This window comes from Chiloscyllium plagiosum, chromosome 3 (assembly GCF_004010195.1).
Source record: "Chiloscyllium plagiosum isolate BGI_BamShark_2017 chromosome 3, ASM401019v2, whole genome shotgun sequence".
Taxonomy (NCBI): Eukaryota; Metazoa; Chordata; class Chondrichthyes; order Orectolobiformes; family Hemiscylliidae; genus Chiloscyllium; species Chiloscyllium plagiosum.
Window position 1 is genome coordinate 69,810,148 of NC_057712.1, and position 26,719 is coordinate 69,836,866.

The window sequence follows — 26,719 nt, forward strand, 5'->3', positions numbered from 1 at the left end:
TTACTAGTTTAAATCCTCCCAAGCAGTTCTAGCAAATTTCCCTGCCAGTATATTGATGAGAAAGACCAAGGGGCCTGCAGGTAAGTTAAAAACAAAAGTACGTTCTCTATTTGTCCCATAATTTAAGTTACAGTCTCCCATGTTGTGAAATCCATCTTATTCTTTTTGGTCAGACCCTCTAGAAACATTATCTCTGCCACTTATCTGAACATGGCTGATGACTAAGGGCCACCTGATCTTTGCCATCCTGATCCATATGTAGGTCAATGACATCTAAATTCTGTTAAAATGACACTTACCTCATTTTGTACTTGATTATTGCTCTGAGTTAAAATAAGCTCCACGGTGACGGGAAATGGAATGAAATTTTTCAATACTAATGACATTGTATGTATGTTTCTGCAGTAATTTTGCATCAAATATATTTCTAAATAATTTCAATCTCTTTGTGCAGACCATAATATCAGAAAGTTTACACTCTATGCCACTTGTTGAAAAGAAAGAAAATCATTAGGAAGAGTAATTGCTGCTGTTTAGCCATTGTAGCTATGGGCAAGATATTAATGAGTTAATGACTGAATATAACAGAGCCACTTGATCACTGTACTGCTGGAAATTTATTGTATAGTAGGAACTCGACATGGACCGTTTAATGTTTTTCCTTTATTCCTCTCTACTGAATTGGTTGCCTGATTTCTAAACCAGGACATTTTTATCTTTTTGTTGATATACCTTTCAAAAGCTAAATGGTGTGAAATGGTTTATACAGGAAAGCAATAAAATGATTTATTTCTTTGAAGGACAAGGGAAATGGCTACAGATATGTGAATATTTCAAAGAAACAAAATGGTACTTTTCCTTAGTTCAGAGATTAAATCAGAACTCCTTCATGTTGTTTAATGTCTTGTTTACAGTGTTACAAGTATCTTCAGACATTACAGTAAAAAAATTATTTGTTGTTTGAATTTGCTGGTCTGGCATGCGATGACAAACACAATTAATGGAACTGTTTCAATCATTTATGGACTCAGATTTCATATCTTTTAGTTAGTGTTTCCACGCATGATTCCACTTTAAAATTCTTTACTAAATTCTTTTGAAGCCACAGGACAATGCACAAAGGATTTCAAAACAAAAATTTCAAAGATAAATTCTGACTGCATTACCAGAAAAAAAGAATCAAAGGACCTGCATTTTGAAGCTTTGTTTTGTAGCATTCCCTTCAATGATATCAAATAAAATTCTGCTCAGATCTTTCAATCCATCAATGCAAATCTTTAAATTCAAAAGTTAAAAAAATCTATCTGCATGTGAAGAAATCATTAAGTTATTTCACAGTACTTTCAAATTAGAAACTATGCACATAAAATAAAAATCTGAGTTGAGAGAACAAGAGAAGAAATTTAAAGGTCATAAAGTGCCACAAATCTAAATGATTCCTGTGCTGCCTGCCTCTTTTGCTCTGTCACTTCATTCTTACCCAGTTACTATCCTCCTGAACATTTGGCAGTTGCAGAATGACCATCTCGGAGGATGGGTACTCCAGAAAATTCGCAGCCTTTTGTAAACTCTACAATGAGTCCAATAGCTCCAAAAATTCAGAAATTGTGAGGCTGAGTTCAAACAATTTTAAAGCATCTCTTGCAAATGTGATTACTCAGGATAAAGGAAACCTTTTAGAATTCCCGTTTAGGACAGGATATTGCAGCTAATGGATCTCAGTGAACATTTCATTTTGTGTATTTATCTGTATATCTATGTGTGTTTATTATCCTTCGATATTAGTATTGTTTATGAAGATAAGACTTTTATTAAACACTATTCTTTTAAATTTGATAAACTCTGCAAAGTTGATTTTTAGTTTTATTTCTTAAATTTCAATCATTATTCTAATTATTTCTATATCCTTATTTATTGTTAATTAGTACTAAAACACAACTTACAACCAATTCCCACTTGATCCAAACTCCTGTTTAATTACTGTATTTAACAGGAGAAAATGAGGACTGCAGATGTTGGAAATCAGAGTCGAAAAATGTGGTACTGGTAAAGCACAGCAGGTCAGGCGGCATCTGAAGAGCAGCAGAGTCACTGTCTCAGGCATAAGCCCTTCATTTCCAGTGCCACACTTTTCGACTACTGTATTTAGCAGATTGAATTAACTCTCACCAAGCTCTGTGCTTATAGATTTACCACTAAATGTTGGCGGTATTGGTTCCTATAGCTCTAATCACAACCTTTATGAGAGGCTGCTTGAGCTCATAACCTCAGCCAAAAGACAATCCTTTAAAAGTAATCTGGAATGAACGTATGTTTATCCGCAGCAATGTGACACTTCACAATTAGTGTGTCCTCCATGGATGAACACCCCATCCCCCACCCTATTTAGTGTGCACATTTCTGTGGCATGTTCCTTAATTATTGTAATAAATACCCTGAAGTTGTGGAAATTGTTTTAAGGCAGATCCTAAATCCCAGTGAATATCAAGTAAAGAACATTTCAGTTGAACCTCAGATCCGCAATTTGTTTCTTCCACACTTTCACTCCTTTCTTATGCTCGCTGGTTTAGCAATTGTACTCTGCTGTATCTTACGAATAAGCTTTCATAGATAGTAGTTGCCAATATTGGAATGATAATTGAGAATGTGGTGAAGTACTTGGGCAAAGTCGCTTGGCTCTATCCTCCTCTTGGGCACTTGCAACAGCAGGGAAAGAACATCATTTTAATGCTTGCACGGATGTATCTCTTAAAACCACTGTGCATAAATGGGAATAAGAGTTAGAAAGAGTGAATCAATAAAAAAGAACCTTAGCAATGAAAATACAAGCTATCACCCATGAACTTGCTGAGGCCATATTTCTGGCTTTCCAATTATTTACTGACTCAGAATGTTGATAATTTCCTTCTAAGGAGAAAGAGTGACTCCTCTACTGTCGAAAAGCACGGCCTCCTGTTAAGTGTACCCTTTTCCCTGAAAGCCATGTTTGTAAGAGATGATGACCACAATGATATGTCAAGATCATCAGCCATTTCTTTAAGACTGTGAGTACCTGGCTGACAGTGAACCTTGAGCTGGCATCAAACTCGATACTTGATATTTTGAGGTAAAAGAGACAGAATAGTGCAGCTGGACATGAGAGAAAAAGAAATAAGACTGTGTGTGATAACAGTTTCCTAGGTTCATGTGTTCTCCTTCTCTGATCATGCACTATATAAATAACAAAAATAAATAAAGATGCTTGGCTGGGTAATCTGTTGTTCGCTACTAGTTACCATAGTAGTCTTAAGTAGGGCAGAAAATTTTACCTTACATGCATTTCATTTTCAGTCTGCAGGTGAGGCTTCATTGAAACACTATTATCATCAACCTCTTCTGTCTGTACACTTGGTTACTGTTGATCAGTCTCTAGTTGTGGGAGTGCTTGCAGCTTGAACACCAAAGCCTTAACACAAAATAAAGCTATTTGAACACCAACTATTTTTAACCTGAAAACTAAAGTATGACTTTAGGTGTTGCCTAAGGGTAAATTTAAGAAACACAAATTTATAAATGACATAAGGTTAAGGTTCTTAGAGATATATAGATTTGTTGGAATATAATTTAGACTTTACACAATGTGTATAGGAGAAGAGGTGGCCTAAAATTAGAATTAGGTTTTATTGTCATGTGTACTCATGTACAGGGATACAAGAGTATGGTGAAAAGTGTACAATGTCGCCATTCCTGATGCCATCTTAAGTACAAAGGTATCTGGGTACAAAATCTTAGGCACAAAGTTAAAAAATAAAGAAATAAGTTACATGTCAGGTTTTTCACTCATTCACAGTAATTTTGAAGGAAATGCACAAAAACTGAAGAGAATTATGTACAAATGCTGATTGCACTGTAAAATCATTTGCATCTTCCCATATTCGTCAGATATCATATATAATAGGTTTTCCCTGTCCCAAACTACTGCATTCTATCTAAACCTTAATGTAATAAAACACAAAGAATAAGATTTTCTGATCAACAGCAAAGGAACTGTGCTTCCTCCTGACCTGAAAGGAAGATGTCCTTGGAGAATAAACAATTTCTGGGACGTGGACTTCCCCTTTCCTGAAAGCTGTTTGAATCTGGCATCAAGTCAAAGCAAACTCCAAAAACTCAGCAAAAGTGACGTCACCAAGTACACAAAGCAGTCAATCACCTTGAATTACTCTCACAGGCAGCAAAACAGAAGGTTAAAACTTCTATCCTCCCTTTTAATTTATACTTTCAGAGAGTGAAATAAATGATTTTGATTGGATTAATATAAAAGCTAAAATATAATTTGCGGACTTTAAAAGAAGTTTTAATGCATGAAATTAGGATTCTAAAATTTAAAATTAGTTTTCTTGGCTCAGTGGCCGGGGCGGGGGCGTGGTGGGGTGGGGGCTGATTAGCTACCTATATGAAGTTTGTAGATAATTAAAATTCCTGTTATAACTCATTCAACAAGGTGTAGTTTCTTCAGGAGCTTCTATAATGAGACTATCAGTATAAAAGTGAAAGTTTTTGTCACTTCATAAGTCATTTAAGGATTTCAGTCCAAGGGACTGGAACTCTCTGCAGGAGTGTCAAATCATTGATGGGAACTCTGGATGTCTAAGTTTTTCTGTGCACTTGCAGACTATTGAAGGTTCTGCCAGTTGAGTAATGGTAATGAAAGTTGACAATAGTTTTGTCATTACTGCTGCCAAATTTGGACCATTAATTTAAAGAATTATTTACCTCAGAATTTGTGCTGAAAATCAGGCATAATTGTATTGAATGATGGAATGGCTGAGGGGTTGACTCACTCAGTTCTGCTCCTATGTTCCCAAGTGAAATATTGCATTTGCACATTGCCTTTCACAACCTCAGGATCTCCCAAGTTCACTTGCATCAAGTAGGTACCTTTTCAGTCAAGTTGCTATTGTTTTACAGCAAATGGGGAGATGAGGCCATAGTAATATTAATCCAGGGCTATTAATCCAGAGATGAAAAATGTGGTGCTGGAAAAACACAGCAGGCCAGGCAGCATCCGGGACTTATGCCCGAACGTTGATTCTCCTGCTCCTCGGACGCTGCCTGGCCTGCTGTGTTTTTCCAGCACCACATTTTTCATCTCTGGTACTCCAGAATCTGCAGTCCTCACTTTCTCCTATTAATCCAGAGACCCAGATAATGTTCTGGGGACCAGGGATTGAATCCTGACACAGTAGATGGTGGATTTTAGATTTATTAAAAAAAAATCTGGAATAAGAGCCTAATGATGACCATAAATCCATTGTGGATTGTTGGGGAAAAACCCATCTGGTTCACTCATGCCCATTAAGGAAGGAAACTGACATATTTACCTGGTCTGGCTTACATGTGACTCCAGACCCACAGCAATGTGGTTGATTTTAACCACCCTCTGGGCAATCAGAGAGGGGCACAAATGCTGCCTGGCCTGTGAAGCCTCATTCTGTGAATGAACAAATAAATAAAATGTGGTAGCCAATTAGTACACAGCAAGCTCCACAAATACCAGTTGAATAATTGTTGTTTTGTTATACTGATTGAGGTATAAATATTAATCCAGAATCTACGGAAACATGTGTCTGAAATAAGGCCAAGGGATTGTTCAAAGGATCTTCTCCATCTGACAGAGCAGGTGGAGAATTGGTTTAATGACCAATCCAAAAGACTACACTTGTAATAGTGCAATGTTCATTTGATATTGCACTAAATTATCAGCCTAAATATTTTTGCTTGGTGCTCTGGAATGGACCTAAACTCAAAACTACTTAATTGGGGATAAAAGTAGAGAACATTGGCTGCTTCTTCTGTTTATGCCTTGTTTGAACATTGTACCCCATTGGGAGTCTGGGTTGATGACATCAAAAATCATTCCATGCATTGAAAATATTTGCTTTTTCATAGAATCCCTACAATGTGGAAACAGGCCATTTGGCCCAACAAGTCCACACCAACACTCCGAAGAGTAACCCACCCATTCCCCCACCCTATTACTTTACATTTTCCCTGACTAATGCACCTAATCTACACATCCCTGAACACTATGGGCAATATACCATGACCAATGTACCTAACCTGCATATCTTTAGATTGTGGGAGGAAACCAACACACCTGGAAGAAATCCATGCGGACACAGGGAGAATATGCAAACTCCACACAGACAGTCGCCTGAGGCTGGAATTGAACCCAGACTCCTGGCACTGTGTGGCAATGGTGCTAACCACTGTGCCAGCCTGTTGTTTTAAACATTGGAAAGAAAGTGTTGGAGAATTGAGCCCAATTGAACAGAGACCACACAAGTGCAGAAAGGGTGAAATTGACAAGCTGTTTATTACAAGTGATATCGCTGGAAGAAAAATTGACTAGGCTGACACAGAACTGAGAGTCTGTACAGGTAGATCAAGGGTTCTCTTCCCTGAGCAGTGGGCACAGGCAGTTTTTATCAGGAAACAGTAATGTGGTATGAATTACAGTACAATCAAGAGTAAAACACAATCAATGGGAGGACAATCAGCCATCCAGTAGCAGCAATCAGTCCATGATTGAGTTAAGAGATTCCGTCCTCTGTGAGAGTAGGTGCTAATGTTTCCCATCCAGGGTTTCCATTGTGGTTAGTGCAAGCAAGGTACTTTGGTGCCTTTCAGTCTGAGCATCGTTTGTGCAGTTCCAGTATGTATGAGGAGTGAGGCTGCCTTTAGGGCTTAGAATTATAGAGTCATAGAGATATACAGCAGTGAAATAGACCTTTGGCCCAAATTGTCCATGTCGACTAGATATCCCAACCCAATCTAGTCCCACCTGCCAGCACCTGGCCCATATCCCTCCAAACCCTTCCTATTCATATACCTACACAGATGCCTTTTAAATGTTGCAATTATACTAGCCTCCACCACTTCCTCTGGCAGCTTATTCCATTCATGTACAACCCTCTGAGTGAAAATGTTACCTCTTAGGAGTCTTTTACATCTTTCCCCTCTCACCCTAAACCTATGCCCTCTAGTTCTGGACTCCCCCACTCCAGGGAAATGATTTTGTTTATTTATCCTATCCATGCCCCTCATGATCTTATAAACCTCTATAAGGTTACCCCTCAGCCTCCGACGATCCAGGGAAAACAATCCTAGCCTATTCAACTTCTCTCTATAGCTCAAATCCTCCAACCCTGGCAACATTCTTGTAAATCTTTTCTGAACCCTTTCAAGTTTCACAATATCTTTCTGGTAGGAAGGAGACCAGAATTGCACGGAATATTCCAACAGTGGCCTAAACAATGTCCTGTACAGCCGCAACATGATCTCCCAACTCCTGTACTCAATACTCTGACCAACAAAAAAAAGTATACCAAATGCCTTCTTCACTACCCTATCTACCTGTGACTCCACTTTCAAGAGGCTATGAATCTGCACTCCAAGGTCTCTTTGTTCAGCAACACTCCTAGGACCTTACCATTAAGTGTAAATGTCCTGCTGAGATTTGCTTTTCCAAAATGCAGCACCTCGTATTTATCTAAATTAAACTCCATCTGCCACTTCTCAGCCCATCGGCCCATCTGATCAAGATCCCATCGTGATCTGAGGTAACATTCTTCGCTGTCCACTACACCTCCAATTTTGGTGTCATCAGAAAATTTACTAACTATATATCTTATTCTCACATCCAAATCATTTATATAAATGACAAAAAGTAGTGGACCCATCATCGATCCTTGTGGCACTCCACTGGACACAAGCCTTCAGTCTGAAAAACAACCCTCCACCACCACACTCAGTCTTCTACCTTTAAGCCAGTTCAGTATCCAAATGGCGAGTTCTCCCTGTATTCCATGAGATCTAACCTTGCTCACCAGTGTCTCATGGGGAACCTTGCCGAACGTCGTACTGAAGTCCATATAGATCACATCTACTGCTCTGCCCTCATCAATCTTCTTTGTAACTTCTTCAAAAAACTCAATCAAGTTTGTGAGACATGAATTCCCACGCATAAAGCCACGTTGACTATCCCAAATCAGTCCTTGCCTTTCCAAATACATGTACATTCTGTCCCTCAGGATTCCCTCCAAAACTTGCCCTCCACTGATGTCAGGCTCACTGGTCTATAGTTCCCTGGCTTGTTCTTACCACCTTTCTTAAACAGTGGCACCACATTACCCAACCTCTAGTCTTCCAGCACCTCACCTGTGACTATCGATGATACAAATACCTCAGTAAGAGGCCCAGAAATCACTTCTTTACCTTCCCTCAGAGTTTTAGGGTATGCCTGATCAGGTCCTGGGGATTTATCCACTGTAATGCTTTTCAAGACATCTCGTACTTCCTCCTCTGTAATATGGACATTTTTCAAGATGTCACCATCTATTTCCCTATATTCTATATTTTCCATGTCTTTTTCCACAGTAAATACTGATGCAAAATACTCATTTAGTATCTCCCCCATCTCCTGTAGCAAAACACAAAGGCCGCCTTGCTGATCTTTGAAAGGCCCTATTCTCTCCCTTTGGGAGCAGTTGTGCTTACTGAGGGCTAAGACGTCTATTGTCAGGCTGTCTCAGGAAGTGGCTTGTGTCATCTTTTGTTTGCTGCCTTGTGTCTAAGTTAGCCTGTTTGGTCAAGACCGAGGCACTCTGGGTAGTTTCTGTTGTGGCTTAGGCAGACATGGTTCCTTATGTTCTTTGTGGCCATGCTGCCACAGAAAGAATCCAGTGTTTTGAAAAAAATATCTATTGTCCAATAAGACAGAAATTGCTGTCAACTTTGTCCATTTCTTGCAATTTTCCTTTTTGAAAATATTAAATTCTAATCTTATTCATACATTAATTTTACAGGTTACCCAGCAACCACCACCACATTTGATAACAAGAATGGAACTGTCCCAAAACCTCTGGCAAAGGTATCAAAGAAATCTGTCTCTGATGAGCTTGCTACAACTTTCAGCTCTCCAGCAGCATGGCTCCTAGTTGTGGCTTTGATTGTAACCTGGTCAGCCGTGGCCATTGTGATGTTTGACTTGATGGACTACAAGAGCTTTATTGGTATGTAATAATATCCAAGAAAAAATATAATTTTTACTGATAAGCTAGACAAATATTGAAGTTCAAATGTTATTGCATATTATTATGAATATAGATTAAATGTTTTTAAATCCTTTAAACATTGTTCAAGATGGTGGATAAATTTTGATTTATTATGGAGATGATGACTTTGAATTGGCTGGTTGCTTAGAATTGTCTCTGTAGCACCAACTACATTGAACTTATTCAGACAGTACAGTATTTCCATTCTTGAATTGAGATGAATATTTGCAATACTATAGAAAAGATTACAAGACGTTTATTGAAGTGAATATTTCAATTCCATTGTCATGATGATAACTCTCACCTGCTAACAACCCAGACTAAGAATCAGATCAGCTCCAGATACAATTTTTCAAATATAAAGTAATGATTAAGATTCAACATATAATTTATGGTGTGCACTTTCTACAAAAACTTAAAAATGTAATATCAGCCCTTTCCTTCATTGAAAGTACTTGAAATAGTTTATTTCTTGAAAAGAACACACCAAAATGGAAGTAACAAAATTTATACATCAGATATTGTTTCACTAGTTTGCGAATGCAATGGCAGAAATATTCTTTTACTCAACACATAAAAAGCATCAGGTGTGAATATTTATTTGTAATAAATCAAATAATCAAATTAGAAAAATGCTTATTTTGTGCTTGGTGGATTATGATTCAAAATGATATATTTTTAACTGAAGATTTTGAAAAATAGTCTTGACATTTTTAAAATGCAGGTATTAACACCACAAATCGTTTTGTTATGAAATGTTATGATAAAATAAATGATTTTTGCTTCTATATTATAACTATTTCCTGGTTTGAGAGGACAGCTTCTGAAACTTAAATTTTCAGTGACATCAACAACAACTTGTATTTATATAAAGTCTTCAATGTAACACAACACTTCACAGGAGGATTATGACACAGTATATTGTGCTGGACCACATGGAAAGGATTTTAGGGCAGATGATCAACAGTCCAATCAAGGAGATAGGTGTTCAGGAGTTTCTAAAAGAAGGAAATTGAGGTTGAGATTAAGCAAGATATTGTGCAGTTCAGCAGGAATGTGAGACCACTAGCACTCGCACTGCCAGTGCAATCTGAGTCTTATCCTCAGGACACACTGTCAGCTATCCCATTCGCTATTAATTTCAGTGCAGGGCAATAAACCCAGACGTACTCGCAGCTCATTTAATTTATTATTAGCATGATAGCATCGTGTTGCCATGCATTACATTTCAAAGCTATTTTGTGGAAGGGGAGAGAAATTACTTGGTGACAAACTATTTTCACGAGAAATAATCTACAATAGTTAACATTTTTTATTAGAGAACTAAGATAGATATTGAACTGTATTTTTGCCCATATTCTGGGTACAAAATAGACACTAACAAGTTTAATTTTGCATTGTGTTTTCCTGTATCTGTGGAATTATGCTCAGCACCTTATTGGTTTGGCATTTGTTATGCATCTCTGATGGCGACCTGTAAAAAAAATTAGTTAAAACTTAGTCAGGATCTTTTTCCTGAATCAGGAGACTTTTGTGAAGTGGTTGGCACTGTATGCTTTAAATATCACCTTCTAAATCTGACACAGCAAATCACAATAGGAACTGGCTAAAAGCAAATTACTGCGGATGCTGGAATCTGAAACCAAAAGAGAACTTGCTGGAAAATCTCAGCAGGTCTGGCAGCATCTGTAAGGAGAGAAAAGAGCTGATGTTTCGAGTCTAACTGACCCTTTGTCAAAGCAATAGGAACTGTATGCCCTTACAGACATTATTTAAGTGAATTCTCACCTTCATTAAAATAAGTCACTTCTTAATCACAATTCAATCACTGGTGGTTTTGACTAGTTTTTAGTCATGTAATTCTTTTAAAGAGAATGTTTTTGGAGATTTTGAGCTCATTCCAGGACTTGCTTGGTGAACATTAACACGTTGCTGACTCATTCTCAATGCTTTAGATCAGGAGGAAGATCAGCAGGATCATAAGAACCTTACAAGTGTTGGTCCTATTCTCACTACCACTATTCTAGTTCCTTCTTCTTTTATACCATCAGATCCTTCTTTCACATTACTGTACATATCTCTGTACATAGAAAAGGGACCTGAGGGGTAACCTTTTCACACAGAGGATGGTTGGTGTGTGGAAGGAACTGCCAGAGGAAGTGGTAGATGCAGGTACAGTTACAAAATTTAAAAGACATTTGGATAAGTACATGAATAAGAAAGGTTTAGAGGGATATGGACCAAGTGAGTGCAAGAGGAGCTAGTTTAGTTTGGGACAATTGGCAAGCATTAACGAGTTGGACTGAAGGGTCTGTTTCTATGCTATATGACTCCATGACTCTATCAGAGCAAAACCTACAAGATGGTGAGTAGTCTAATTTATGTATATTGAGGACACATTAGAAAGACCCTGAAAGGCTCAGTTTGTAACAATAAACTGTGTTTATATAATAAATACAACTTTCTGCAAAATTGAAACACACAATACAAAATGAGTTAGATTAGCCATACAAGTGGACAAAATTTAACGCATATGAGTGTAAAATGCGGCATATGTGAAGAAAACATAGATGACATGTTTTCTTGAAGCAGTGCTGAAAATACCTGAGGATTTACCTAAAAGAAATATAGAAGACTTAGTACATCCAATGTTAAATAGATCTGACCAATCCAGAGGGCCAACCACATTCACTAACCTGTCTATATTTACATGATCTGCAAACTTTGCATTCTTTCCACATGTAAGTTAGAAATAATACTGGTGCCTGCACCAAGTTCTGAGTGTCACATTCAGTACATTCTGCTGCCTACACCTTAACTTGCATCAAAATCCATTCACCTTTCACTTCTGTATATTGGGTTCCAGTCAACCAAATTATTGTTTTGATAAATCTCATTCTTCTTTTTATGTCTCTCCATGACTTAGTCCCTCCTAAGTCTGTAATCTCCTCCAACTCAACGACTCTCCAAGATGCCTGTATTTGCATATTTCTGGTCCATTGTGCATTTCCAACCATAAATGCTCCACTACTGGTGTCCTTGCCTTCATTTGCCTAGCTCCTATGTTCTGGAATTGCCTTCATATCCAGTGTGCCTCACTACCTTGTCTTTCCTCCTTTAAGCTACTTATGAAGCCACCACTTTGAGTAAAAGTGTTTGGTCATCTGACCTAATATCGTTTTTTTTTGACTTAGTGTCATACTTTGTGATGTTTCTGTGGGCTGTCTTGGGAGGTTTCATTATTTTAAAGGTTCCGTATTAATAAAAATTGTTTTTATTGTTTCTCCTACTCTGCCCATTATTTTTAAAGTATTATTTGTTTCTTGCCCTTTTCAGGATTTAATCTGAGTAACTACAACCTTAAATTTAATTCATTGCCTTTCATGCAAAACTTTGTCAAAAGCCAATAGGATGTTGAAATATTTTGTCAAATCAATTAGTTCAGAGAAAATAGTGATAAAACTTGCTATTGTTTGGGTAAGGCTCCATTTTGAATTCTACATCTAGAAATAAAGATTATAACATAGTGATTATAATTCTATAGAACTGATGCACAAGAAAAGGGATCTGAGATTTGAAGAATAACTTGAGAAATTTTGGCTGTTCAGATTTGAAAGGAAGTAACTGGGAACTGATTTTATACAAGTATATACAATTGCTAAGAGATTAGAAAAAGTTAACCCAGAATAATGCCTTTCAAGTCAATCAAAAGGAATTCAGACTAGCATAAGGAAATTCTGCTTCATGCGGAGTGAACAACCTTTGAAATAAACATCCAGGTAAGGGATGTCAAAGTCCTTGGATTTAATCAGGAAATAACTAATGCTACAGTACAACTCATTAAGATATCTCAATAAGATTGTCTTTATCTATATTTCTGTAACTTGCAAATTGCTGCAGCTATGCAGTTTTTTGCTGTTATGGACACAGAATGCTTAGTGGAATACAAGGCAACTCCTTCCGACTGTGTCTGAACTCGAAAATTTGGTTGCCTGTTGTTGTTAACCTTGGAAAATAAATGAAGTCTTAACACCTTCATCCACGTAATTAATCTTTTGTTATTATGTAACAACTGTGAGCATTATAGTTTCAGTCAAAACTCAATGACAAACAAAATATTTCTAACAACTGGTTGAAATAGCTAACAGATAGGAATGATTTGGTTTTATGGTAAATGATTCTCTGACATTCTGACATACTCAAAGTTAATGTTAAACCAGTTAAATTTTATAAACATTGTTCAGTGTATTGCATAATATCTACTATTTAAATATGGTTGACAACTTTGACTGTCATTCTGCAGTCACAAGTCTGACTCAGCATCAAGACCTGACATACATGATAGTCAGTTTATTAATCTGTTTTTCTACATAGTTAGTTTATTCAGGAAAACCTGGTAAACCAAATTAAATTCTATTTTCTATATATTGTACCTCAAGAACCTCTTGTACTTAGAATTAGAATTTACATTTTTTTAGTTTTTAGAATGATTATCTTTTGATCTTAGGCTTCAGGGCACTACATGAAGACCAGCTCCCAAACATATTTTGTTATTAAAATGTGATGGCCTCTCTATTTTTTCAGAATTTGTTAGTGTGTGTGTATTTTTAAGTGGAATGGTCTTTGTTCCAAAAAAAGGGACTCCAAGAGAGATTTTTTGCAAAATAAAAACAATTTATCCCACTCCAAAAAGAACCATTTTGGATTCAAATTCTTCATCTACTCAATAAATTTAGAAAATGAAAAAATGTATTATGTTCTCAGTTTAAAACAAAAGTCCTACTCCAGATTAGAATCCTGGATATCTGAGGTCAAATTCAGGGTCACAATATGTGCTTCTTGGAAATTGAGTTAGTCCTTGTAGACGTTGGTGATGATACAGCTAGCAACTCTGATTAGCATTACACAGATCTTCAGTTCAATTAATGATGCCAGCAAATGATTCCTTAGGTTTTTTAATAGAAGTGGGTTGAGTTGGAAGTTAGTAGTATAATTAAAACAGCAAAGATTTATTTGGGTATCAAGCCAAGTGGCTTTAAAGGGTATGTTTGCTAATTATAAGACGGGCTTTAATAGATTTCACTTAATAGAAGTTTTAAAGAAGTTCGTGGACTAATTGACATTTTCCTATTTACATCTTAGCCCACCATTAATTTATTTATAAAGCACAATGACCTTATTTTCATAACTTACTATGCTCAAGTGAGTAAATAACTAATAGCTAATTAGTCCACAGTTTGTTGGTTTTAACTGCTTCTGTAAAGCACTGTCCACATGACTGAACTATTCATGGTTAAGCAAGCCTGTTTTTGTATCTGGAACAAATTAGGGTTTTGGACACGACGTGATTAAAGGGTCACGACGTGATACAAAGATTATCACTGTTTCATTCTCCTGTAATATAAAACATCAGAAAATTTTCAATTTTATGGTAAATACACTCATTTTTAATGTATGCTTGGAAGTATGCAACAGTAAAGCAAACAGTTATTAGTATGGAGGTCTGCTTGTTACAATTAAACAGCTTCTTTAAATGAATTTGTAGTTCAGATTGTTGAGTGAACATAAGGAGATGTCACTGAGTGATGCATTTTACCCTTTTGAGAATATTACAGCCACAGCTTTTCATGCAAATCCTCATAGTTGGCAGGATATTAGGAGTTTATTTAATGCAAAAGCAAATGAGAAGGAATAGTAATTATGGCTGTAAGCTTAAATTAATTGATAATCTTTCATAGCTGGAATCTTGTAATAGAGGAATGGATTGGGGTGCTTTCCCTTTCAATCCAGGCTTTAGGTGGAGTACTAAATATAGTATTGATTTATTCATTCATTAATTAGTTTGTTAATTTCTTCCGTATTCCCAGTTGATTATGTGCTTGTTGGTAGCAACACAGCCCTTAAAAATTACTGTATATCAAGAATAATATTAAAACTTGTGACTTCTAAAAGCAAATTATTTGCTTCAACTTATTTCCTAGTTCATGATTTTGCTGTGAAGTCTCTACAAATATATATCTCTATTACTACGGAACAATATTTTATTTTAGACTAGATTCTCTACAGTATGTAAACAGGCCCTTCGGTCCAATAAGTCCACACCGACTCTCCAAAGAGTAACCCACCCAGACTCATTCCCTTGCCCTATATTTACCCTTATGCACTTAACACTATGGAAACCAATTAACCAGTTCTCTCCAGACAGATATGCTGCCAGGCCTACTGAGTTTCTCCAGCACTAGCTATTTTTATTCTTCCTTGTATTTTCCATTCCCCCTGTAATGAATGACAATATTTCACTTGCTGCATGTGCTAACATAGGATGATGCAGTACAGAAGAGGCACTTAAGCCCATAGTACTACATGCATTCTTTTCCAACACCCAGATCCCTATGCACTTCTAAGCGCACTCTCTCCCTTGCTTTATTATTTTTCCTGCGAGAGGGCACAGATTCACATCTTCCCACATAATACTCCAGCTGCGACACTTTAGTCCACTCACATAACTTAGCTGCATCCCTTTTCAAACATGGACACAAGATCTGAGACACAGAATTAGGCCATTTGGCTCATCCAGTCTGTTCGGCCGTTCAATCATGGCTGATACATTTCACAACACCAATCTTCTAACTTCTCTCCATAACCTTTGATCCCCTGACTAATCAAGAACCAATCTGTGTCCTAAATATCCTCAGTGACTTGGCCTCCACACACTTCTGTGGCAATGCGTTCCACAGATTAACTACCCTGTGGCTGAAGAGATTCCTCTTCATCTTAGCTCCAAAGATCATCGCTTCACTCTGGAGGAACATTTGTCTTCTTTATATATATTCAGGCTCTTCATCCAAGTCATTGATACGGACTGCTCCCCACCCCTCATCTCCAGTAAGGTAGGCAATGACTTCAGTTTAACAGCTTCTCTACAGGACAGCACTGCACTCTCTGATGCCCTGAACTGGGCATTGAACCATTAACCTTCTGGTCCAGAAGTTCTGCTCACTGAGCCAATAATTTGTTGTGTCACAGTTCAGTACATTAGTATACCTTTAAGAGACAGATACATGACATCACTCTATCACAGCACACTCTCTCTTACCTGGATCACTTGAAACATGACACCCCACTGGAAGCACGCTCCTCTATTAGTTGTAAAGTAATAGTTAAACGTCAGTCCAGTCGTATAAAGTTTTCCAGCATTTCTATGGATTATTTTATTGTTAAACAATAGAGTGGTGAGGAAGTAAGTTTACTGAAGCCTTGTTTTAGATATTTGTGTACTTAATATTATCAGATAATATTATCTTTCCCTCCTCCGGTAAAATCGTGGGTTGACACCTTTCTACCAGTTTAAAAGTCAAAAGCGTACAAATATGTTAGGGATTAGGAATAAGGATAAGGACTACATTATTAGCATAGTACTTCGTTGTCGGCTTTGTTTGTTAAATACATGTAGTAAGACACAAAGCCTGCATGTAGAGAGGGAAAATAACTTTCATGCTTTTGTGGATGCACATTTTCTGGCTGCATACTCCTGACAGTGCTTCAATCACCAAGAATCAATACCACCAATTCGAGCCACATAATTTTCTGATTTGCGCATTTGTAGCCGAAGCTCCAAGTCGGATTTGTGACGTCCAAAAGTTAGCACTGGCTATCTTTTGCCGGTAACTATTCGAAAGGGTTGTCTAGTTTCAAAATAGGACAGCTGAAAACCTTGCTTCTTTGCATAATGTAACATGTACGTTATCTCCGCACTTGTATGGAATTGCCTGAAATTTCAAATCGAAAAACAAAGTGGTAAGTATTTGGAAAATATTACTGGACCAATAAGTGTTTAAAGGTTGCGAAGAAATCTTTCTGCAATTCGTTATAGCCTACAACTTGTTCAAGTCCCAAACACTCTGCAATGTAGTAATTTCGTAATGTGTACTGTCACCTTTTATTGAAATAATGAACGTCTTTCTGAATTCCAACAATGGTGAGTCATTCCTGGGTCCTCATTACTTTTAATGCTTTTTTTCTCCTCTCTCAATCGATCATGCCACACTTCATCTCGTTGTCGTCCTGGCTTCTAAAGCTGACATAGGTCCCGCCTATTCTCTGTACTGTGATGAGCCCTGTTTGCCACCTGGTAAAGACATACTGCATGGTAGTGATAGTGTTGAAACTGCTTTGATTGCTTTAATTTTTGGAACGTTTGAAAATACATTTAGGTCCAAATATTATTTGGTAAATTGACCTTAATCCAATTGAACTGGTTCATCCAAAAATAGTCAAACTGATCTTCCTCTCTGATTATGGAAATGATCTATAAATAATTAACTTGTCATCAGCCAACAGGCATACTGAATGATTTCCAATATGTTTCCAGAGCACTTATGGTCAAGTGGTTAACACATGCAATTTAACAATGTCACAGCAGGATTTCCTATTTTTAAAAAGGGGACAAATATTTATTAAGTGCCTTCAGAGTGTGAAAGTAATTCCTCAGCATTTAATTCAAAGGAAAAACATAACATGAACTGTGCTTTTGTTTTTACAGAAGATTCAAATAAGTCTTTTCCACCTTTAGTTAATTATATTGAAAGGAACCAGAGAAGACTTTAAAATATAATCAAGCCTTAAATTTCATTGTCAGCCCATCTACAATAAAATATTAGAAATGATGGCACTTACTGGATTCCAGAGTTAAAATAATATTGCAAAAGGATCGTGACTTGCATATTATTGAAGTATTTTATATTTCAAGAATTAATGTTGACCTCTTTCTTGTATGTCCTTAAAAATACAGCAGAGCAGAGATACCTTCACCAGTTCAATTAATAATAACAGCATGAATGGCCAGTTAAATATCAGTTTACATAATGATGTCAAAGGCTGATCTCATATTGTTATTGTTTAAATGTGACTGAAACTAATCAATATTATAAACAATATAAACATTACCAGTTAAAAAGATCTGCAGATGCTGGACATGTGAATCAAACAAAAATAGAACTTTTTGGAGAAGCTTAACAGTTCTGGCAGCAGCTGAGGAGAGAAAAGAGAGTTAATATTTTGAGTCCACTGACCCTTCTTCAGAACTAGAAGTAGCTAGGCAAAGGTAGTATTTATGCTGATGCATAGGGGTGAGAAAGAAAAGGAGTGAGTGGATAGGTAAATGTGGAACCCAGACAGGAAAAGCGAGAAAAAAAGGGACACAAACTAATAAATGATTGATAATAAGCCAGGGAAGAAGAGAAGTGAGGTACATGATAATGGGGAGTATGAATACTTGAAATTGAGTTAGCTGTGCTATACAGCTTTCAGGACTCAACATTGATTTTAACAATTGCAGAATGTGACCATGCTCCTCCATGTTCATTATCTAGTCTCACAACACTAGATCCTGTCATAATCCACATTGTGGTTAGCACTGCTGTCTCACAGTACCAGGGACCTGGGTTCAATTCCAGCCTTGGGTGACTGTGTGGAGTTTGCACATTCTCCACGTGTCTGCTTGGCTTTCCTCCCACAATCCAAAGATGTATAGTGTGAGGTGAATTGGCCATGCTGAATTACCCATAGTGTTCAGGGATGTGTAGGTTAGATGCCTTAATCGGGGTAACTGTAGAGTAATGGGGATTAAGTTTGGACGGGATATTCTTCGAAGGGTCAGTTTGGGCTGAAGCGCCTGTTTCTACACTGTAGGCATTCTAATCTAGTTCGAACCTAAATGGGTTGTTTTCAACACAGCCAACACATTTTCAACTACTCATAATTCCCATTGTTGCCTAACTAGCTTCTCTTTTCTAGTTTACTGTCACTTTGTTTACCTATCTTTCTCTGTCTGGAATCCATCTCCACCTATCTGCTCACTCTTTAGCCTCCTACCTCTTGTCAATAACATAAATATCACTTCTCCTTGCTACTTCTAGTTCTAAAAAAGGGTCACTGGACTCAAAAAGATAACTGTGTTTTCTCTCCAGAAATACCGCCAGATCTGTTGAGTTTCTTCAATTTCTGTTTTTGTTTGTTAAACATGACCTGTCCCTATTCTGGAGATTTTGTCTGTGGATACAAATAAGTAAAAACTTGATTGGATCTGTGTATTTTCATACATTTCAGATTTGAGCTGAGGCGTCTTTCAAATGACTGTTGCAACATTTTCAAGCATTCCAAGCTATGCTGTGATGTCAGTGTATTGATGGGCAATTATTTTATGTGGTTGTTGATGTGTGCAAAGTCAAAGGTAAAACATTATCACAAAGAGTTAAAAAGAAAATTGGCAAGGTGAAGATATTGAGCGGTAATGTTGCTGTGATTAGAAAAGCAGTATACCAGAGCAAGATAAAGGTTTGTTTGCATCATTACTTCTTATGTCAATACAGAGTTATATAGGAGCAGGAACAGTTCATTTAGTGTCTAAAGTCTATTCCACCATTCAGTGAGACTGTCATTGAACGTAATTCCATCTACTCACCTTTACCCTGGACAGCTTAACATCTGTGATATAGAAATATCTCAATTTCATTTTTAAAATTAACAACTAACAATATCAATTGTTACTTGTAAAAGAGAATTCAAATATCTCATACTCTCTGTATGAAGAGCATATTTTCTAACTTTACTTCTGAAATACCTAATTCTAATTTTCAAGCTAAGACTTTGATGTCTAAATTCCTCAATGAACTAAAAAGGTTTATTTTAATCTACTTTATCAGTTACTCTTAATTTCATAAAACTTTTCATTCACATTTCAAATTCCATGGAGCATAACCTTAGCTTATGTTATCTCTCCTTGTATTTGAAGATTTGGAATCTACTGAAACTATTGTTTTAAATCTTAAATTAACAAAATTGGGTTAACATCCCTGGTGGGCCACTGTAACAAAAATACAAACTACTGGTTAATGGAAGCTGAGATAAGGTAAACAGAAAATTATAGAATCAAAGTAATATTGTCAGGGTGATGATGCACCCCAGCACACTGCATTCTCACAAAAGCCATGATTTGCAGGTGCCGGTGTTGGACTGGGGTGTGCAAAGTCCAGAGTCCAACAGGTTTATTTGGAAGCACTAGCTTTCAGAGCGTCGCTCCTTCATTAGGTGGTTGTGGAGAACACAATTGTAAGACACAGAATTTATACCAAAAGTTTACAGTGTGATGCAACTGAAATTAGATATTGAAAAATACCTGGATTGCTTGTTAAGTCTCTCATCTTTTAGAATGAACATGTTGGTTTCAGTTCTTTCATATCTAAATCCAATAACTTTTTTTAAAGTTACATTCTCAAGTGAACTTTAACAATGGGTGCCCTATCAGCCCACATAATGCATTGAAAGTGTAAGGTGCCCTGTATGAGGCTGTCTGTGCCCCAATGTTCAGACTGATTCTAGTTCTATAGAAGGGATTTACAGATTCTTACATGGATTCATGCAGCTTTTGAGCAAAATATAATGTAATTCTGCAAATACGAATTCACCCCGCAAACTTGTGTGTGTGTGTGTGGGTGGGTGGGTGGGTGTGGGTATGAATGTCTGTGAGAGAGTGTGTATGTGTATGTGTATGAGTGTGAGTATAAGGGGGTATAAGTCTGTGAGAGGGTATGCGCGCGGGTGTGTATGTGTGAGCATATGAGAGAGAGCCTGTGTATAAAAGAGGGTCTGCAAGAGTGTGTAGATGTGTGTGTGAGAGAGTGTGTAGTGCAGTGGGGTCACCTGTAGTGTGACATGAACCCATCCCCATGGGTACCAAACTTGGTTATCAGCCTCTGCTCGGCCACTTTACATTGCTGCCTGTCCTGAAGTCCGCCTTGGAGGATGGTCACCCGAAGATCCGAGGTCGAATGTCCCGGACTGCTGAAGTGTTCTGTGACTGAGAGGGAACACTCCTGTCTGTTGATTGTTGTATGGTGTCCAGTCATCCATTGCCATTGCCTCTGCTCAGTCTCACCAATGTATCATGCCTCAGGGCACCCTTGCCTGCGGTTTATGAGATAGACAGCATTGGCCGAGTCACATGAATACCTGTCTGCAACACATTATCAATGTGGATGAGCACCTTTCCAAGACCTTCCCCACACCTCCACTTCTCGCCTTTAAACAACCACCAAACCACGAATAGATCATCGTACGCAGCAAATGGCCCAGCTTTCAGGACAACACGGTAGACGCTGCAAGACGTGTCAGAGTGTCGACACGGATGCCACCATTACATGTGGGGACACTTCCCATCATGTACGTGGCAGGTACTTTTGTGACTTGGTCAACGTTGTCTACCTTGGGGACCTCTCTCTTTCTCGCACAAACACAAACACACACACACACACACACGCACTCATGCAGACCCTCTCTCATACGGTCACACCCACACACGTGCCCTTTCACAAAGATATACCTCTTTACACTCACACTCCCACACATATACACGCTCTCTCATAGAACTCATACACCCCCAAACGCACACACCCATATATAAGTTTGTGGGGTGAATTTGTACTTGTAGAATTACATTTTATTCTGCTCAAAAACTGTAAGAATCCATATGAGATTCTATAAATCCCTTTTTTAGAAATAGAACCAGTCTGAACATTGGGGCACAGACAGCCTCACACCTTCAATGCATTATTTGGGCCGACATCGCACCTATTGTTAAAGTGCACTTGAGAACGTAACATTTAGAAAAAGTTCTTGGATTTACTTATGAAAGAACTGAAACCAACATGGTCATTCTAAAAGATGAGAGACTTAAAAAGCAATCCAGGTCTTTTTCAATATATAATTTCAGTTGCATCACACTGTAAACTTTTGCTATAAATTCTGAGTCTTACAATCCTATACTCCACAACCACCTGCTGAAGGAGCAGTGCTCACAAATACCCTTTCTAAGGTATGAGTGCAGAACTCAAAACAGGTATAATCCAACCAGGGTTTTATATAGCTGAAGCTTGACTTCTAACTCTTTGTAATCTAGTGCTGTGTGTATATAAAGGTCAGCAGTCCATTTGCTGATTTGTGCCTGCCCTATGAGCAGTGTCAAATTGTGCCCAAGTTTTTTGTGCTAACAGGGTAAGGGGGAACAGTGGATATAGCGTATTTGAATTTAGAGAACACATTTGATTAGCTAACACACAGGAAGATTTATACAAAGCAAGTAGTCTTTAGTTAGGAGCAAAATATTTTTATGGATAAAAGATTGGCTAAGGAAAAAGAGAGTGAGAATAGACCAGCTATTTTACAGAAAGCACAGTGTAACTGGTGGAGTGCTCCAAGAATCAATGCTCGGGTCTTAACCATTTACAATCTGTCAATGAATTGGGTGATGGATGAGTGTATTAAAAAATATATTTCACGAGAATTGTATATGCCTCTGGTGAGACATCACCCTGAGGTCTGGGGACAGTTTTGTTCCACATACTAAAGGAAGGGTACACTTGCCTTAAATCATGGAGGTACAATAAAGATTCCTGGAATGAGAGAGCAATCAAATTAAGAGAAATCGAGTAGAATTAACTTATAATCTGTGGAACATAAAACAATGCTGAGAGCTGATCTTACTGAAAAAAAATGAGAGTTTTATTGGGTGGGTCCTGAGAAAATGTTGGAGAATCTTGGCTGGAGAATCTAGAGTCTGGGCACTTATTCTCAGGATAAGGAGTAAGTAGGATTAAGATGATGGGAGGTTTCCTTAAAACGTCATTATCCCGGGGGTTGCGAACACTCAATTGTTGAATATATTCAAGGCTGAGATTGATAAATTGGTGAGGACAAATGAAAGCAAAACATATTGTGACAGGACAGGAAGAAAGAGTTGGTGTAAGAGTTCAGTAGCAATGTTATTGAAAGATGGGTTAGGCATGAGAGACTGATCTTGTTCTTTATTTTCTTCAGTCCTTAATTGAAAATCATATCTATTAAGTTCAAACCATCTGCTAAGAAAAGTTGTGATTTGTTCAAGAGCTACAGATATTTATTTTGCTTATTTAATTCAATTCTGCAGTATCTTGTCTGTCTTTAAGATACGAATGTTTAATATTCTTTATTATTTGAAATTGATGTGAAGTATAGTGAGGAATCATACTTCTTAAATTCTTATCTGGTAGCCAATTTGTGTACAGCAAAGTTTACAGAGGTTTATACTTCCCCTATTTTGAGAAATGTAAATTTCTGTAAAAGGTTCCATCTTTCAAATATGTCATTAAGTTAAGAAGCATTCTGCCCTGCTGGTTGGATGCAAAAGATAATATGGAGCCCTTCGGTGGTGCAGTGGTTAGCACTGCTGCCTCACAGTGCCAGCGACCTGGGTTTGATTCCAGCCTTGGGTGACTGTCTGTGTGGAGTTTGCACATTCTCCCAGTGTCTACGTGGGTTTCCTCTGGGTGTTCTGGTTTCCTTTCACAGCCCAAAGATGTGCAGGTCAGGTGAATTGGCCATGTTAAATTGCCCATAAGGTTAGGTGCATTAGTCAGAGAGAAATGGGTCTAGGTGGGTTGCTCTTCGGAGGTTCAGTGTGGACTTGTTGGGCCAAAGGGCCTGTTTCCACACTGTAGGGACTCTAATTTAATTAAAGCAATTCTGTAAGATCTAAAATAACATCTCCTATTTTAGTAAACTCTGAATGCCTTGTGAAATCATAATTTCAGTTATGAGAAAAAAGCACCAGTCTGCAGTATGACACATTCAACTGAAATCTGTTATCTCCCCCCACTCCTCATAAAATGTCAACATGTTAAAGAAACACCCGATATAGAAAATAAATAAATATCCTCTCAGCTTCTTGTTGAAATGCAAATCACACATTGAGCACTTGAATTGATTCAGAAGTGGTATTTACCTTTGACTTTTAAAGTGTCAGTGTTGTGTGTCTTGTTACTGTCATTGAACCCTCAAGTAATGATGTAGCTTTGCTATGACTGTTGCCAGATGTTGCTCCGGTGAACTGATTGCAAGAGAATGAAAGATTACCAGATTTATTAAGATTTATAATGTTCCCACTACTAGTGGTGTAAAATACATGCATGAATTACAATATTTTTACTTCAGTTTCTGAGTTAACTACATTTATTGAACAAATCAAATAACTGTTTAAGGAGTGATCATTAAATCATTCATATTTTAATATTGTAAATTTGTATTATCAAATTCAATGACACATGTCTTTTGTTGACAATGAATTAAACCAATTCTGTGTGATCTATATAGTAGTATAAATTCTATAAAGAGGAATAAGTGTCAACTTGTGCTGCTCTTACAGTGAAGTGCATGGTGCTGTAATATTGCAATTGCAGACAGCAATATGGTTCTATTAGGTCAGATTAGTAAATAACTATGTACAACAAAACAGTAGGTAATGTTTCTATCAACATCTGAAAAATCAAATGTGATTATTGCAGTTATGATTTTACTTTGAAACACAAACTAATCACTTAAAAACAATTTTCTCTGTTATTTTTAAGTTTAGAACCAAAGTAATCAAACATGCCACATCATAGCAGAGTATGCAATTTTGCTATTAAGCCTGTTAAAACCAGGTGATGGGGAAATCAGCTCCTCTCATTTTAATCCCTTCTCATAAATATATATTTTAGCATGCACCTATCATACTTCAATTAATTAGATCAAAATGAAGGTGCCAAAGCATAATGTTTCTTGAGTGAAGGGAAGAGGACCTATATTATCTGCTAATCCCAAAATAAATAACAACTTGACATCAGACATACACAGTAATAGGTTTAAAATAGAGAAAGACAAGAATAGGCAGAGTTTTTCTTTAAAATATCTTGATGGCCTTTGAAGTGTCACATTTTAAATCTAAGGTCAATTGTTTGTTGACCTACATTCTGCAGCAGTGGCAAAATGTACAGATTTTGAATTCTTGATGAGTGTTTATTGTCCCAAGTTGCTTTCGTACTGGATACTGACTTTGAGTTTAACAGAGATAGTGAGAAAGACACTTCCAGCTTCTTGTTGTTATCAGTTAATATTTCATTTTCATTCTCAGCTTTCCTGGCTCAAGGAACTATCAGTATAGGTGCAGTTGTATATTCCTGAATCTGCTCATTGTTTTTCCAAACTTATATTCCACACACAACTTTCATCTCCCAATGTGTGAAAATGTCATGCAAGTGTGAATGAAACAACATGTAAATTTCTTGACACTTATTTGGCTGTCTCGTCTTTGGATAAAGTGATAATCTTAGTGCAGATGGTTTTTGTATATCTCATACTGATTTCACAGGCTTCCCAAAATCAATGGTCAGGTGATCACTGTAGCCATTTTAGGACAGTAATTTTTTTAAAAAAAACCTTACCACATGGAAGTCTCAGCTATTAAAAATCAGATGATGGAAGTTGGGTATTGATAGTCCATTTTTGCCACTATTATAACAAAAAACAAGTTATCAATACAATAATACTTCTTGAGCAGTTATCTCGCCATTCATACGTACAAATGTTGGAATGCGCACTTTGCCAAATATGAAAGCGATAATTTTTGTATGGAATACTTTGACAAAAAATATTAACAGGTAATGCACCTTCAAACTCTAGCCGAATGATGCTCATGTGAATATTCACAGCCACCTCTAGGTAAACAATGCACTCATTTTGATCTCCCAATGCGTTTAGTACATAAAGCATTTTAGTTAGCTTTAATGTTGAAATGTAGAAAGTATAGAAATCCCCTGACAGAAAATCTAAGTATTATTTGCATTAATGTTCATTCTTACACTTGCAGCAGTAGTTTTTTTTTCATTCATTTGAAATTTAATCCTGGTTAACTGAGTTTCTCGGGTCTCAGGAATTCAGGTAAATTAGGGGAGGCATGAACTGCAAGATCCAAGAGGTAAATGATGTTCTATTTATCTGCTTGATTAAAATCCCCTGCATTATGCATCATTTCTTAGTCAGAAACTGTGCCTCCAACCCTTCTCATCAGTCCTTAGCCCTTCCGATTTACAATGCGCGACCCTCACGATCCTCTCGCACAAACCATCCTGATTTACTCTCTGACGTCTCATTTTCGCTCTGATGCTGACCGCATTTCTCTCCTGACCTAGGACTCTATTCCCCCCATCTAGATTTCAATCTTCTCCTTTGTCACCATTTCTGTTCAGACCACCCAAGCCTCCCCTCTTTCTGCTCCTTTCTGTAATTCATCACCAATAAAGTTGTCTGGCTACAGCTAGGAGTGAAGCCAGATAAAAAAAAATCAGGCTGTGCCAATAAATTCAGCAGCTAATTGCACCCTGCCTGGACCAAGCAGACCACAAAAACCACCATTCTCAATTATAATATAGGGCTATAGTCTCAAATATTGTTTAGCTTATTTGCATTCTTTGGAACGCGGCTTTGGAGGGCAAGTTAACTCCCAAGTATTTGCATTTTGCTTCCACTCTTGATTCGTTTCACATATTGATATTTTTGAAAAAAAAAATGACAGCAATACATATTGAGAAAAGATATAAACAACAAGTGCTGGAGAAATTCAACAGGTCTGACAGGATCTGCAGTGAACGCATCAGAGTTAATGTTTTAAATCCAACTTTTTGGAACTGTTTCTCTCTCCACATATGCTGCCAGAGTTGTTGACTGTCTCCAACACTTTCTGTTTACATTTCAGATCTCCATCATCTACAGTG

The 26,719-nt window shown here is 37.3% G+C and overlaps 1 protein-coding gene across 1 annotated transcript in view; it reads left to right on the forward strand.

Moving 5' to 3' along the window:
* Positions 1 to 26,719, forward strand: part of LOC122539894 (triadin-like) — a 141,009-nt gene that overhangs the window by 50,312 nt on the left and 63,978 nt on the right. Inside the window, exon 2 of the mRNA XM_043675049.1 lies at positions 8,850 to 9,056. Coding sequence (XP_043530984.1) covers positions 8,850 to 9,056 — 207 coding nt within the window. The remainder of the gene's footprint in view (positions 1 to 8,849; positions 9,057 to 26,719) is intronic.